The sequence below is a fragment of the Oxyura jamaicensis genome, chromosome 2 (genome assembly GCF_011077185.1).
Source record: "Oxyura jamaicensis isolate SHBP4307 breed ruddy duck chromosome 2, BPBGC_Ojam_1.0, whole genome shotgun sequence".
NCBI lineage: Eukaryota > Metazoa > Chordata > Aves > Anseriformes > Anatidae > Oxyura > Oxyura jamaicensis.
In genome coordinates, this window is record NC_048894.1 from 58,665,482 (window position 1) to 58,682,081 (window position 16,600).

At 41.1% G+C, this 16,600-nt stretch overlaps 1 protein-coding gene across 6 annotated transcripts in view; it reads left to right on the forward strand.

Annotated features, from left to right (window-relative positions):
* Positions 1–16,600, forward strand: part of GLI3 (GLI family zinc finger 3) — a 217,155-nt gene that overhangs the window by 56,951 nt on the left and 143,604 nt on the right. For 4 of the 6 annotated variants that reach the window (XM_035318582.1, XM_035318581.1, XM_035318584.1 and 1 more), the window contains exon 3: positions 14,741–14,983. In XM_035318582.1, coding sequence (XP_035174473.1) covers positions 14,741–14,983 — 243 coding nt within the window. Of the gene's footprint in view, positions 1–7,338; positions 7,594–10,416; positions 10,517–14,740; positions 14,984–16,600 lie in introns of those variants that run through there. The other 2 variants (XM_035318585.1, XM_035318586.1) reach the window with 2 other exon arrangements.

Below are 16,600 nucleotides of genomic sequence, written 5' to 3' on the forward strand. Positions count from 1 at the left end.
AGTTGGGTGTATGAAAGCATTCCTGTGCATTCTTTCTCAGTGGCTGATTGAAACTGGGAAGACAACTGCCTGGTCCTCAGAAGAATACTCATCTACTTTCAAACAATGTGGACCTCTTAATCATTCAGTTAGTGCCTTAGTGCACAGCACTGCACGTGAATTTTAGCACATCGGGGTGCTGTAAATCGGAAGATTTATTCTGGAAATTTTCTGAGTCACATCCCTTAGCAGCACAAAAGCAGCTTGGAGTGGGAATGGACTTACTTGGGGATTTCCTCCAGGGCACGGCTTTCTGTCTTGATTCTCTGATGTCTAATAAGGTGCTGATTCTGATCACAGATTTTTCTTCTGATGGGACATTTATTGCACCTTGCTCCTTGGATGCTTTCTTGTACGATAAATGTAAATATCTCTGCAAACTTGGTGTTAGAGGGGCTGGTAACAGCATTTCCTCCACCTGTTTTTTTTTTTTTTTTTTTTTTTTTTTTTTTTTCTCGTGCAGTTGTTTAGTACAGAAACTCCAGCCTCATAGTCAAAAATGGTTTTATTTAGCCCAGTTTCCTCAGGAGGTTAGGGTAAAGAAGGTAGTGGTGTAGAAGGAGAATGTGAGTGCAGCTGTGTGTGTTACTCAATATTTCACTAGTGCATCACAGTATATATTCTGGGGTTTGTCTTGTTAATACAACATGTTAATGTGGCACCAAAGCTGCTAGGAATCCAGACCCAGGTGTCTCTCTCAGCTCATTTTGTTCTTCCCATTTACCATGAATTTTATTCTTGTAACCTGTGGTGCATGAGCTGCGCTGGTTGAAGCCCTTCTGTTGTCTTGGCTAAATTTGTAGGATATTTTCAGAGGTAACATGTTCTGATGGCTTTGCATAGACTTTGCAGACAAAGGTAGATTGCAGTATGAAGTAAGCTGGTAAGTTACAGCGTGGGGAAAATGAAGTGTTGGCCAACTGCATTTTCTGTGCTACCTTCACTGCAGGAGTTAGCTTGCACATTAACTACTCTGCTGTAAGGTCATGGCTGTAAATGCAGGCCCAGACAAATTTGAATCAAAGTTATGAAGATGGCATTGGAGTTGTCTTGGAAAGCAAGGTGGAGTGTCTGAACACTGACAAAAATTCAAGTCTTTGCAGGAAATAGTGAGGATTAAGAGAGAATATCTGTTCTGATCCATTACTAAGCTCCATGTCTCCAGTCTGGTTAAAATGTGTAACTCTTTCAATGAGGGCATTTGAAATTGAGTGCTGAGAAGAGAACCGGGTAGTAACATGCTGTTGTGAATGCAGAGTCAGACATGACAGGATGAAGTATACGTTAGTGGCATCTGTTTACATAATTTCTTTAGGCATTTGTGTGTTTTTTTTTTCCACTTTAATTTGAGGCTTCAACAAGCTCTGTCTCTGAGACTGTCTTTCAAAACTTAATTTCCCAGAATTTCCCAGTAAAATGGCAAGTTTCACCTTGTTTTGACACAGAATTGTAAATTATCTCAGGCTCACTTGAAAATAGGCCCCATTGGCTCATAAGCTTCACTAACATCAGCAGGTCTCTCAGTGATCAGGATTGAGTCTTGGAGTGGAAAAAACCTGAAAGCTTCCCTGGGGCTTCTGGTTTCATGCAGGATGCTTTCTCACAGGTCTCTTACTATTCCTCTGCCCAATGGATTCTTGTGAGTTTGTCTCTGGTGGGTTCATGATGGGACAACTCTGAGTAAAGGCCGAACATCTCTACATAAAGTGTCTGAGATGATATATGGCACTTTTTATGTAAACCGAAGGGTTGTATTTTTTGTAGCCCTTGTTTGTATGGGATACAAACAACAGTTTGCCCTAGTGAGAGGGAATTGCTCTGGATGGAGAATTTAAAATTTCAAAATGTATTAGATAAAAAGAAACAAATGGAAGGCTTCATGTGTTTGGAGAGATGAATTGCATTCCTGCTGCTTGCTTGATAGGCAGCTAGTTGTAAAAACATACTGATACTATGCTTTGAAAAGCCAGTGAGCAAATGCAGGCCACAGAAGAGAGCTCAGTTCAACAGTTTCTGAAATTATATAGACACCGCTGATTTGTGTCTGTTAGATTGCTGGTTCAAGGCTTGGGTTAATATCAAAAGTAGTGCATGTACTTTGATGTTAACACTCTTTAATGTCCAAGTTTACATCTTTGTTTCCGTGATTTTTGAAGATAAGACCCGAAAGAAAGGGAAGTATGCAGTTCAGTGAAGCTGACAGTGGTAACCTTACTGCTCTGGATTTTTTTTTTTAGTTTTAAGAAGGGAGTTGCAACAAGCAAGCCACATATGTATTCTGCTATGAGAAGACTGTGGACTGTCAATCTTTTTGCCATGAAAAATGGGATTTTCTAATGGGAATTTCTTCTTTACATCTAGCCTGTTATGATGTTACAATTCTGGTACATCTAAAAAGACTAATTGCATTTTATAGGATATCCTCTGCAAGTTTTTTTGCCTTAAAACAAAAAAATGGCTGTGGCACAGTTGATGATGCCATGAGTAACATTAGAAATAACATTAGGTGTTTAGGTTATGGATTATCTTTTGCTATTTTTGCTTTTACAAGACTTGTAGTAAAACAGGTCCAAACAATGAGATTAAAATGAAAATATTATAATTAATCTGAAATTAATCTGAAAGGTTGGCAGTTTGATATGAAATATATCTGTATTTAGTTCCAAAAGACAATAGTTGCTCCATAAAGGGGGCAAAAAAACCCTTATTATTGGTGCTGGCAAGATGGACCTTATGTCCTGTACTGGGGAAGAAAGAAAACTACTATTTTGAAAGAAACAAAAATAATCTTTGAATATTTAGCAGGCTGGAGAACACTGGTAGATGAAGTCCATTTTTATTACTCAGTTTTTCAGGAAGGTTAAGCCATCATTCAGAACTTAAGTTGGTGTAGATGTGTAGAGGGGTACACTGTCTCTGGCAAGATTTCTCTGCTAATGGTACAACAGGCAGGAGAGGTGGATACTGTAAATATGAAGTCAGAGTCAGGGCAAAGAACATTTGAAAGGTTGACTTTTTATTGTTTTCTGATTTTTTTTCCTCATATTTTTTTTTCTCTGTAGAGGGATGTGGTAAGTACTTAGTCAACAGTTCTGTATTTGTGGACAAGTTATGTAAATTGTGGACACCCATTTTACGTAATAGAAGTGGGAGTCATGCTATGTTTTGCAGAATTGGAACATTTCATATACAGCATGATGTAAGACAGCTTTGCGCTGACTCTTCAGTATATTCTGCCTTCAGATCTAACTGGATCTTTTTGTATGAAATGGACTTTGTATCTTTCCATGTTTCTCGTGACTATTTGCTGTGTAGGAATACTATTTCTCTTATGTCAATCAGCATTTTATCAATTTGGTGGGTGAAGAAGACAAAGTTGTGAGAAAGGAAGTGACTTATGGAAGACCAGGGAGAGATCTGAAGAACAGAAAGATATTCAAACCCAGAGTCCAATGTGAATTCTCCCATGAAAATTTTACTTGCATGAGAACTGAAGGTTCAGTCATGACTGCTAGTGCTGATTCTCCTGTATTGAGAAAAAGTCTGTGGTAAATTTAAGAGGCCGTCCCCCCCCCCCCCCCCTTTTTTTTTCAGTCCTTCCCCCTCTTTTTTTTTCTTCCCTCCCACTTCTTTTTTAATAGGCTCTTTTCAATAAAATCCAATTTTCTTGTTGGAATACGTTCTCAATTGGAATGAATCCTTACTGGCTACAGTTCCACATTATTTCTCAGTACATAGAGGTGATGATACCCCTGGGCAGGAGACAGTGGGGTCTTTTTTGCTTGTTTGTAAATCATAGAATCACTCGGGTTGGAAAAGGCCTCTAAGATCATCTAGGCCAACCTTTAATCTAGTACTAAAGTGCACCACTAAACCATGCTACTAGGTTCTACATCTACATGTTTATTGAAGACCTCCAGGGATGGCAACTCAAAATAGTCAAAGTGAATTAAGTTTTCGGGTGGTTCCCTTCTTTTCCAGCCTCTAACCCATAAAAACTGTGTTTATTTTGGTGGGGGGTGGGGAGGAGGGAATGAAACTTAGTTTGTTATTTTTGTATGAAATGAGTTTTGCCTGAAAATCTAAGTGGCCAACAATAATAAGGAAACAAAGAAATCCCCTTTTGCCAGATTGTGCATGGATGAAGCCACCAAAACATAATTAATAAGTTAAGAAATCTTAACCTGCCATGGCTAGTGTAATAGGAAGAGAGGGTGACATTTTACTAAAAAATGTTCTGAAATGTTCTGAAGGTATGACTATTATTCTAACTTAGCTGTCTGATTTCAGGTGTTCATGGCATGATAATAAATGGAAAAATAGAATATTGCTTAAGATAGTTACAAGCACTTAAATAACTACAAGCATTTAAATAAATGAAATTAGATTGTTAAAAGCTTGCAGAAATATCCCAGTGTCTAAAATCTGTTACAGAACATTAAGGTTAGAAAGATAGAGGCAGATGTAGTCAAAAAAGTGAAATCTCAAAAAACGTTCTGTTCATCTCTAGAACTCAACAGAAAACATGAATGATTAGTGTAATTTTTTACCTACAAAGCGATCTCTATCCCTTTTTGTCTAGTCAACATGCACCGGTCCTTGGGGCTCCATCTTTTTATTTTCAGCTGGTGGTAGTATTTTTGGTGACTGGGATTTGAAGACCATAACTCTGTGGGGTAGTATGGCAGCACGCATCTCTGCCACAACTTGTGCATCCTCCACGATGGAGAAAACAGAAGAAAGTGAATGGTATGAGGAGAAGGAGGTTGGCCTCTGGGAAGGTTCATCATTTTTTAAGTTATAAGGACAGGCTGTTATTGAAAGGAGGGAGGTACCTCCATGGTATAGGCAGGGAAGGCAGTCTGTGAACTTTTATACTTACTGCACCTATCTGATAGGTAAAGAGATGGTTTCAGGTTTGTGGTTTTCTCAAGGATACCAGATTCTTGGGGAGAAACAGTGTAGATAAAAGGAGTATATGACAATTTCTGTGCATTAGTAGCTCTGCAATTTTTAACTAATGGACTAATGACCAGAAGAACATTCAAAGCATATTCAGATCCTTTGGTTTACAGGACTTCAGTGTTCTCTGGGGAGGTTTTTTCTTTGTTTTTATATCCTTAGCTATAATTCTTGATTTTTTTGTTCAGCATTCTTCCCCTCCTGAATAATTTAAACTTCTGATGAGGGTTGTGAAAATGTCATTTCTGTGTTCAGGTAGCCACCATGCCTGTGTGTATGCTTGTGCAACAACATCCATGTATCATCCAGAGCTTCATCTAGAATCAGCTGGATTTTATGAAATGTAGGGTGTGGCTGAATTTGTGTGTGCATTAGTACACATGTAAGTGTGTATACCTGTATATGTATCTATAGGTATGTGTATACCTCTGCACACAAAAAAATGTATATATCATTTTAATCTTGCCCTGAGACCTTGACGAAGTCATTGTTCTCAACTGCAATTGCAGCTACTGCAAATCAGGGCAGAGTAACCTATAACATATTTTTAAACAGCTGGTATGCTTCAGAGGCCAGAAGTACAGGGATATTGTGGAAACACTGACTCTTACTGCAACTGTGTAAAAGGATGCAGCAATAAATAAATAAATTTTGCAAGGAAATAGGTAATATCTGCAATCTAAACTGAAGGGTTGTCATGGCTCTGGGTTGTTACAAACTTCTTAGTGACTGGATAAGGATTGCATTTAGCAGTTTGAACCCATATGAGGAAAAAAAGGAAAGAAATATTAACTTTGTATGCAAAACGTGAATTACAATAACTTTTATATTCTGTTGCTGTGGAGGTGTATGGTCTGTAGGTGTTAGAAATGGAGATGGTGTACCAAAGGGGGGGTTGTATCTCCTCTGTCACATTTTTTTTTTCTCCTGGCTTCTAAGCATGGCTAATCTAATTTACGTCAGGCTACAAATGGCTTTGTAAAACAGCTTTAAGGCCCGGTGTTGCTGCTGGCTTGGTAGAAAGTGACAGCACCACAGAATATGTCCCCCAGTGTCTACGAGTGAAACGATGCAGTTACCCTCAGATAGGCATAAATGCACTATTAGATTGTTGAGAAATACATTTCCCCCCCCCTAAAACCCTCCTGGGAATTTATTGTAGTGCCTTTGATGTAACTAATTAGCCCGCTCAAAGTAAGCAGTGACTAAGTCTAATAACTGGCTAATGGAAGGAACTTCATAACATTTTCAAATCAGGATGCTTTGGAGTCTCTTGCAAGAGGCTGAGGAGCTTTTCCCCAATGAGAAATGGTTGCCAGTAGTCAGATCCTGATGTCTGCAGTCATTTTTCTCTCTATCTGAGACCCTGATTCTTTGAAGAGGCTAGATGTCAGAGTGGAGCAGTAGTCCCAGAGATATTCTGGAAGTGCTGAGCTTGATTTCAGCCCTGATCAGCAGACGTGGAGCAAAGAGTTTGGGGCTGTTACACAGTAACTTGCCGGCTTCACTGAATTTTGTACATGGAACACTTTATAAAAGGGGAAATGAAAAACTCAGGTTGTTTTTGCAAGAGGTCCTTTTTTTTTTTTATTTCTTTCTTAGTGTGAGTTTCTCAGTCCTTAAGTATCAAAATCAAAACACTGAATGTACTCTACCGAGAAGGAGAAATGCTTTTGCCTACTTTCTGGTCCTGTGAATTTACAATGAGAAACGATACATCTAACTGTTAATTTTGCCAGTTAATTCTTGCTTCGAATGTCTTCTATTCCTGTATTAATGTTTTCTTTTTTCACGTCTGCTGGAACTACAGAGTGGTTTTTACTATGAAGAGTCCCTTTCTCATCAAGCTAGTGATACAGCTTTTATCACGTTAACAAACATCTCCAAGACATTTTCCACTTGCAGACCATTCATACCAATAGCCTGAGCAGTTCTGATGCTGGACCTGAGTCCCTCTTGCTCTATTTGCATAAGTAGTTTCACCGAATCCCTGGGATTACCGTGTGAGTAAAGCAAGCAGGATTTGGCCTTGTAGGCCCCACGAAGGTAAACCTAAAAGCTCACCACCTGCTCGATACCTGGGTGCGGGGTTTAGTGTTTCTTCCGCAGCAGCCGATGTCGTCACTAACACCTAAACCAGAGCATCGGGGGCTGCGCTCACGAGCGGTGTTAAGTATCACTGCAATAATCCACTGTCTGTAATGGGAGAAACACGTAGCACTGAATTTGGGAAGGGAGAAAATGGCTTTCAGCTGTTTTGGTTTAAATTGTTTGTTTTTGTTATTTTAAAGCCTGGGTGGAAATAGGCTGGGAGACAGTTTGTGGAGAAAGGAGGCTCCCATTTCTTTGGGGGTCTGACCATGCAAGTTGCTGAGGATTGGTGCCTCTGTTAGCTCCACCGAGGCTTGCAGACCAGCAGGCTGGGGCTCCATGTTTCAGAGGCTCAGATTCTATGTACAGACTGGCTGGATGCTCATTTGAGCGACTGTATGCAAACTTGGCTAACAGGATACTGCGGGAGTCTGGTTCAGCAGACAACTTCAGCAGCTTGATCCACGGTCACTGAAGTTAGTGGGATGGCTTGAGTATCAGGTCAGTAAACACACATTCCCAGATGTTGCTTTTTTTTTTTTTTTTCTTCCCATGCTCTGCAAAATATTGTTGCCTTGCTTGGCAAGATGTTGCGGTCAGGGGCAAAGCAGCCCAGCCCTGCCTTCTGCCCTCCTTGTCAGCGTTTTGAGGGGGAGAATCCTAGGACTGACAAAGAGGTTTCCACAGTCCCCGTGCCTTGGTGAGTATAGGTAGCCCTGTGTTCCTTAAGTAGGACTTTTCATTTTGAATGAGATTTTGGCATCTGTCTATAGATCTGATGCTAGGGTTTGGAGAAACAGACTCCCAGTTATATCCAGTAAATGCTTGGTTGTATAAAATTATAAAGGTGATTTTCTTTTATGTAGTTGCATATTTATCCGTTTTACTTGAGCTACGTGGTTTTATTGGAGAAGAGTTGGGGGAGCAAGAAGCAGTGTAAATTCATCTGGGTAATCAAGGTCTGATAACAAGCCTTTCTCACATCTAGAAGTCTGAAAAAGTTTAACTGAATTCTAAGCTGCTTTGCACAGTTAGCAACTTCCCCAGCAGTTATGTGCACGGCTGGAAAACTCTGCGAGCCATGGTTAAGGTGGTAGAAACGCATCACTAAGGTAGTGGTGGAGCAGCATTAGCTGTGTAAAGGCCCGATCTTGTTGTCCATTTAGGTCAGCGGGAGCTCTGCAACTGATCCAGAAGAGTGCAGGATCAGGCTCAGTTTTGGAAGTCATAGAAACTGCGTTGATGCACTATGTTCTGGCTTCCTCTTGCTTTCAGAAAAGGACTGAATTGAGTTGTGCTGTATGTGCAGCTAGAATGAGTATACATATCACTTGTATAAAATAGCAGGGGCTGGAAGTATTATGTAAGTATTTTTCCGGGTTGGGTCCATAGGCAGTTCTACTTAGTCTTGCTGATAAATCACTTTTCTTAGAGTGAAAGTTAAAGTTTTTGTTTAAAAACAAAAGAATGTATCAGGTTTCTTGAAACAAACAAAAATTCAGAGAAAAGAGCTGTGCATTTGTATTCCAAAGGTCACAAATCAGTTTCTGGAAAATACTATACATATGGTAATGGAAAAATAACTAAGCTGAAAATCCATTACGAACGGGAGTATAAATCTATACATTTTCAGTGGTGAGCTCAGATAATATATGCTATTTATAATCACAAAAGTCTTGTATAAGGTATGCTTAAGCATTGCAAAGAAGGTAAGTACTGCACTTGTTATCTAACAGATTTTGTAGCCTCTCGTATGGTTGGACTCTATTTTTAAAAGCAATTATGAGCATTGTACTTCATATCTGTGTTAGCCTTTCCAGAGTGCGTACTTCATGTGCAGTTGCTCCAAATGCAGGAAAATAACAAACGTGGGACCAAGGGTGCTCAATTTAAACTACTGTACCCACCCAAAACAAAACTTTTGTTAAAACACAGGCTTTTAAAGGCAGGCACAATCCTACAGATGCATTTCCTTCTGCTTTGCTCTTAAGGTGGCCAGAAAGTAGTGATCAATGGATGTATTCAAGAAGCTGCAGATACCCATGTCCTAATGAGCTTGGCAATTGCTCTACTATATTATTCTAAGAAAGAAAATACCAGGTCTCAAAAACTTAGATCTTTTTAAACGTGAGGGAAATTGCTTTCTAACTAGATACCTGTTCTGTTAAGAATTTAAGTAGTCAATCTTTTTTGCATCCCCCTCCCCCCTGCCTTCTGGTTCACAGCAACCTAAAATGCTACTTTTCTGGGAAAGGCTGATATTCTGACTTCAGTTTTGTAATTTAATGATGGAGAGTTTCCTTAGTAAACCAAATTTAGAGTACTAGAATGCTTATCTTATATCCAGACCTTGAACATAAAAGGCATTTTATACCAGCAATTGTTCATTTAATGAGCAATTGCAGAGTGCAGGACGGTTAAGGGATTGAGCTATATGCACCATTATTGCAAGAAGTATTCCGAAATACCAGAAATAGGACGTAAGCTCTGATCAGGGGGACTGTGAGCACAATTACCTTCTTTTCAAATCCTTCTGTGACACTGCGGGAGGAAAAAGGACTTTGAAACTTGAAAGGAAAGAGCTTGCTTTCAACCTCAAAAGCTAGGAGGAAAGGGCTCTGAAATTTGCTCAGTATTCCCAATTCACCATTAGCCTGTTTCTTCCTTTAGCCTCAAGGCATTCTCCGCTTTTTGAAAAGATGTTAAGAAATTCAGTCACAATAGAGAGCCTAGTTTTGAACATGTTTCACTCGGTCCATTGAGGTCTGGTCTTCAGCCTTTGTGTGGGGTGAATTGAGCTGAGCAGCAAGCTGGTTGGGGAGAGGTGAATGAGCAGTCTCTGTGCAGTCACAAATTCTGGCAAAGAAAAGATTACCCTCTCCTTTATTTTACAATATGCATTCCTGTACAATCCTGCTAGTGGCAATATGCGGAGCTGAGCTTGTGCTTAGGTCAACATGGAGCACTTGGTTTATAGCAACTCTTGTTAAGTTTGTCTTGTAATTGAAGCTGCTGTTGACCTTGCTTGGAGACCATTTGTAAAACCGTTTATTTAGCATAAACTGAAATAATAAACCCTCCTTCTCTTAGGCCGATTGTGATAGGGTGACATTAGTTTGATTTAATGATTAGCCGCCTGACCCCTCAGCTAGAGAGAGCTGCTTGAATAGGGAGAGTTCACTAGGAAGCACACAGGAAGAATACTAATGAGCTTGTTAAATTTAGCATGGCACCAACCACTTTTAATTCTTCTAATGGGAGAAGCACTGCCTCTGAGAGAGAGGGAGGGAGACAGCAAGAGGGGGAGAAAGGGGGAGAGAGAGAGAAAAAGAGAGGGAGGAATGTCCACAGCCTGGTAGCCAGAGAATTTTGGTCAAGAGAAGAGCTTGGAGTGCGTGTAAGCCAGGGTCTTTTGGACTGCGTTGTAAGTACGTTGTCTCTTCTCTTACCCAGGTGAAGTGTGCTGGCAGATTGCTCGTGCGGCAGTAACACTACCTGCGAGTTGCATGCAGAAAGGTGGTGGTGAACTTGATGCAGGAACAGATTTAACCGGACCGGCGGTATCTCGTTTAAGCCGGGGTATCTTTAAAGTGTCTTGAGAGTGATATTTAGCGCGGTATAGCAAGTAGATTTCAACTTTTTTTTTTTTTTTTTTTACAGTTGCTGATTCTCTGAGGTTTAAAATAAAAAGCATTGACTTTGTGTCTTGACGTCTGTGGAACAGTGATAAAAAGAAAAAAGGTTAACAAGGAAAGAAAGTTTAATGGAGTTTTGTGTTTGATTGTTGATTGCCCCGGTTTTTAATTTGCTGAGTAAATTAGCTGAACAGCTAGAAGTGCGTTTGTTCAGACACTGTCCAGTGTGAGCTTTTTTTGTTGTTGTTGATTAAATGAGGTAAATGCTCCTTGGTGCTAAACACTTCTAATGAAAACCGCTTCAGATCATAATAGCCGGACTAAATCGGGTATTTCTCAGTGGATGGGAGAATCTTGAATTAATGCAGTCATTCCAGACTGGGCGCCTGTAACACGTGTCTCTGGCTCCTAGCTCGCAGGGCATACATGAAGAAAGAGAGGCTTATGCAGATTGCTTTGGAGGCCTGATTACTGTCTGCCCCCACCCCAGTCTGTCTCTTCTACCTGCAGAAGGCAGGACAAATGGTGCGGAAGTCAGTGGACTCCTACCAGTAGGAAGCAGGTGGAGATGAGGGAGAATCAGTCCCATTGACTGTAATTTCTCTCTGCAACATTTTAGTAAATCAGATGTTTCTTTTGACCCTAAAGCAGGCTATTCCTAAAACGTGAGAAGAAGAATAACAGTCATTATGTGTTTGGCTGTCAGGAACCTTTGGCAGATGCTGCCGGAGCAGTGGGCTGTTTGCTTACATTTTTGCTGTAGAGTCCCACTTGTTGCCATGGTGGACAGTATGTTTCTGTCAATAATTTGGCCCAGTGCAGCTTGTCTGCACTCACTCTTAAACTTTATTGAACAATTCAGCTGAAACAGAACAAGATTAGACAGTTCTGCTTTTTGGCTCACTGAAGTGGCTTTACTGCTGTTGGGAGACTGGGCAGAATTATTGCAGGAGGTTTCCCCCTCAGTGTGCAGGAGGCTTTTCCAAACCTCTCGGCTGTTTGTGTTTCGGAGTGCAGTGATTGTCAAGCCCCCTCATCTGTCCCCTATCAAAAGCAGCTCTGCGGGGTGGAGTGGGAAGTAAATGCTTAGCAAAATGTTTGTCTGTTGAAATTCCATATTATTGCAAAAACACCATGTTTACTTTTTAAAAAAAAATCTGCATGAAGTTTTATATTGTGGGCAGCATACAAAACTGCTTGACTTTAACAGCAAGCGGCATTAATTTCATGATGGAACGAGATGGTTGATACAGAGGAAAAATATTATTTTTCTTTTTTCTTTACTTTTTTTTTTCTTGAGGAACCAGAAAAAAAGGGAAAGCTTATTAAAGCAAAACACATTTTCCCTTTAGTTTCAAAGTTAGTGAAAGTAGGTTTTGAATTTCATTCAGCAGTTTAAAAAACCATTCCATACCAGTCCCCTGTACCTTGATTCATGACACATGCATATTTTGAGAAGGAAAGAATAAAACTGAAGCCTGCAAACAGGCATGAGCTTCTTGTATTCCAGGATGGCAGTTTTAACAAATATTATCTTTATATGGAAGAGTAAAAGACCTGAAATCCTATCTGATCCTCAGATTGATTATACAGCCACGCAAATCACTTTGGCTCGCTGCTTTCCATACCGTGGTAGCACAGGTTAGCTTGCTCTGCTTAAGGGTCTGTCAGGATTTCAAATAGAGTGTAATCCCCTATTTTTACAAGAGTTTACATCTCATCAGTGAAAGTTCACTCTAGGTTGAAATTTAACACAAAAGACTCCAGCTAGAGAGAAACGTGATGGAAAATATGACTTTGGTTGGGGTGATTTATTTTTTATTTTTCAGTTATACTAGCAGTTTTCTAAAAACCTCATATAAGTTTTAAAGTTTTAGACTCCCTTTTGCAGTCCTCTAAGTAAAAACAGCTTTGGTGTAAAAAGTGGAAACCTTAAACCCTGCTAATCCAGAGCAGGGACCAGTGCCTGTGCATATTAATAAAAAATAGAAAAGGGCAAAGGGTTTAAACTCTACAGTGTTGTTGTCTGTTTCTATTAACTCTTTCTCCTCAGACCAATCCGGGAAGCGCTCTGTATGGAGAATTACCGCTGGCTGTTAAAAGAATTCAGTCCCTGGAAGACGCTGATAAGTCAGCAGACCCTGCTTGCTGTAATACCTGGAGATAGAAAAATAATTAAGCGCTCAATAGGCTACACTGCTGGGTTTTGTTGTTGTCCCTACTTCGGAGGAGAGGGGGCAGGGAAATGCCTGGAGAGCACGGCATTAAAAGTAATGGCATAGCTAGTTTGTACGTATAATGCCCCAAATTCAACTCCGGGTATCTAATACGCATGGAGCCTGTTTGTAATCTAATTTATATGAAAGCAAATAGGTTGAGTTACGCTGGTGGCAAACTTGTGAGAGTAGTCTCATGGTGAATTGCCTGCTGGTGCCTTTGCTGTTTGAATGGGCGCAGCCCGGCAAGTCATAAGTAAAAATGTGGCCCTGACCTCAAATATTCTGGCCACTGACAACTGAGGTGAAATCTTGGCACTGTTGTAAACAACCCTACTTTGCCTGTGGGTTGTAGAATAAGTGTGTGTACCCGAGCTGTGTTTATTTCCTAAGGGTATTTTCTTTTCCTTTCCAGTTACCTTTTTTGCACCCAGTGTTTAATCTGAGGTTCCTCGTATACTTTCGAACAACTTTTGATGCTAAGAATATTTTAAGTACTTCTTCAAGACACGTTGGTGTACACCCACACATGAACGGTGGTTTATTGAGCAAGGTTGTACCTTGAACATGGGCATCTGCCAGAATCCAGCCAGCAGTTATGCACTAGATTAGAGAAATGTCTGTGTTGTAATGAAACAATAATACAACTATGGGAGGCATTTATAGTAGATATTTGTGCAGCTAAGAAAACTCTTCTGGTACATGTAAAATATACCTGGGAAGCCACATGTGGCTTCTGAGGAGCAGAGCCCCTTGGTGTGGTTTTCAGAGGGTGTGCGCGGCCCACAGGGGTTACAGCTCACGTGGAGCCCAGGCTTGGTGAAACGCCCAGCTGCGAGGCAAGGCAGCCAGTAGATGCATCGTCAGGAGGCCTTAGGGCCCTTCGCAGCAGGCAAAAAGGCCTCAGAGGGGGACGTTGGAGACCAGCAGGTGAAGAGCCATGGCCTGACGGACATGTGGAGCGGAGGCCTGCAGATACTTCTGCCTTCCCATACTGAAATGCACACAAGCGGTGCCATAGGCCTAGGGGATCATCCAGACTGGGGCTAGGGCTCCACCCTCCTCACTCTTTCATTTTCCCCCTTTTTCATTAAGATTTTTTTTAAATTTGTGGATATGGGAGAAAAGAAAAAGGGTGTGTGCTGCACAGTTCTCCACACGTGTCCCTTTGGTGGCACTGCTGGAGCAGTTGTCCCCACTTGTGCCTGCCTTATGCTGCTGGTGCTGGATTTTGGGCAATTTTACCATTACTTTGTTTCCCACCTTGCCTCTCATCACTAACAACCTTTCTTTAAGGCTCTGGCCTCTCACGAAAGCAAGCCTATGGAGGACTGGAGCAGTGCTGCAGAGCAGCAGTGGGTGGTGAGGTTTGATTTAGGCTCAGCTAGTGGGGTTCATCTTCTGCTGTTCGTGACAAATTGTTTTCTTCCTCCCCGTCAGGCAGGCAAAACTTCCAGTCTCCTTGTCCTGGTGAGGGAAAAACAAAAACAAAAACACAGCAAGTCCGTGTCTGTTCTTGCAGGATTGATAGCCCCGCTGGTAAATGCATCAGTGCATGGGTGACGATGATCTACCGCCCCAGAGCTGGCGGCGCTGAGCGGGCTGGTGTGCTTGGCCTGTACCCACAGCATCCCTCACAGCCAGGCATGCGCCGACGGCCACTAACTTGTGCCCTGGCATTTCGAGTGATGGTGGTGGCAGGGAAAACTTTCCATTTTAATTGCTAAAAATGGACTAAAAGTCTCTCTTTCTGCTCTCTCTCTCTCTCTCTCTCTCTTCTTTGGTATTTTTTTCCAGAGGATGAAAGTCCTGGACAGACCTATCACAGAGAGAGAAGGAACGCAATCACAATGCAGCCACAAGGTGGGCAAGGCCTCAGCAAGATCAGTGAAGAGCCTTCAACATCTAGCGAGGAAAGGGCCTCATTAATAAAGAAGGAGATCCATGGATCTATATCGCACCTTCCTGAACCTTCTGTACCTTATCGTGGGACATTGTTTACTATGGACCCCAGAAATGGTTACATGGATCCTCACTACCGTGAGTATTTGCTGCAAATTTGTTTCGGGGAGCAAGGTTGGAAGGCTGTTGAGGCTGTCAAATTGAGTGTCATTTTATTTGTCACATTGCATTGTTCCCGGAGCCGGTTCCTTTGTTGAAGTAAAGAGTTGAGGTAAATGTGTTTTTCTGTCTCAAGTTAAAAGCAGGGAGCAGTTGCATGGCAGCTCAAAATTAGCACAGGCCAATGCAAAGCAACTTCAACAGGATATATCATCTGTTGCTAATACTTCTCAACGATCCAGTGCTGCATTTGCTCCACCCCCTTCATACACGAAGAAAAAAAGCCTCATTAAAGAAAGCAGAGAAGGAAAATGAAACAGGCCTCAAAGACTTTTTTTTTTTTTTTTTTTTTGAAACAATGTTGAAGTGTAGTGTTAAGAGGAGAAAGGACTGTGCCTCATACAATGAGAATTTGGGGGGTGATTGGAAAGTTTATTGCTGCTGTTGTTATTGTTTGTTTTGTTGTTTTTAAGGATTCACTTGTTCACAAGTGTGCAAGCAGGGTAGTTTTGTCACTTTCTTCCCCAGCTACAGTCCCCTGAAGTTGTACAGGGAAAAAAAGGCAAATGTTTTCGACTTCTGAATTCCTGCTCAGGCATTAATAAAAAAGTAAGAAATTAACTGACACTTGAACACAGATGTGGAATGGATTTATCCACAGGCAAAATGTGAGGGAGTTAAGCAATTTTTTCATCTGCTTCTAGTTTTTTTTTTAATGGCAAAAAATCATTTAGTTGTGTAGTAATGAAGTACATCTTGAGGTGTCAAGGCTTGTGCCTTTTGATTATAGATTTATCACCAAGTCAGGATACAGATTTGCCATTTAACCTTCCAGTCTCCAGTTCCAGATGATAGATTTAAGACCCACAAAGAGGGGCCAGTCTGTGTTGGTTTTTTTTTCTTCACATCATTCAGAAATTTTAGTGTTTTAAGGCAAAAGGTCATTAGCCAGACGACTGATTAGTGAGGACAGCTGATTAGTGCATGTTTTTTTGCTAAAGAAAGTGCCAGGGATAAAAGCTAATTTTATCCCTTCATTAGTTGGGCTAGCAGCAAAGGGGAATGTTCACTCATCAGGGTGCAGATCAAAGTATGTCTCGCGCAACCTTAAGTCTCACCGACCTCCTTTTTTAAAAAAAAAAAAAAGTCTGATTGTTAATAAGAACGAAGGCATTATGAGAAAATGAACACTTGCTGTCTTTGTAGTCTAGATCAGTATTTAGGGAAAAAGTTTGCAGTGAAGCTTTTCAGCTCTTTTCCAATATATGCAGTTGGTTTCTGCACATTGTTGTCCTCTTCTCTTGCTCTTACGCAGCCCTGTTCGAACCCTGGAGGGCAGTTACTCATCTTTCTGCCTGGAAGGGTATGCTGCAGCACGCTAGTGGCAGACTTGCCTGCCAGAGAAGCGTGAATGTGCAGAGCAGAGTACTGCTCACAATCAGCAGCACACAGAAATAAAAGCTTTCAGACAGGAGACACCAATTGCAACTTACAGTTTTGAGTATTTGCTAACACAAACCCCAAATCTCATTCAAAAACAAAAATCCTGTTGGGGAAGCAAATCACTTGTGTGTGTAAGCACTACAGCTGGGAGGA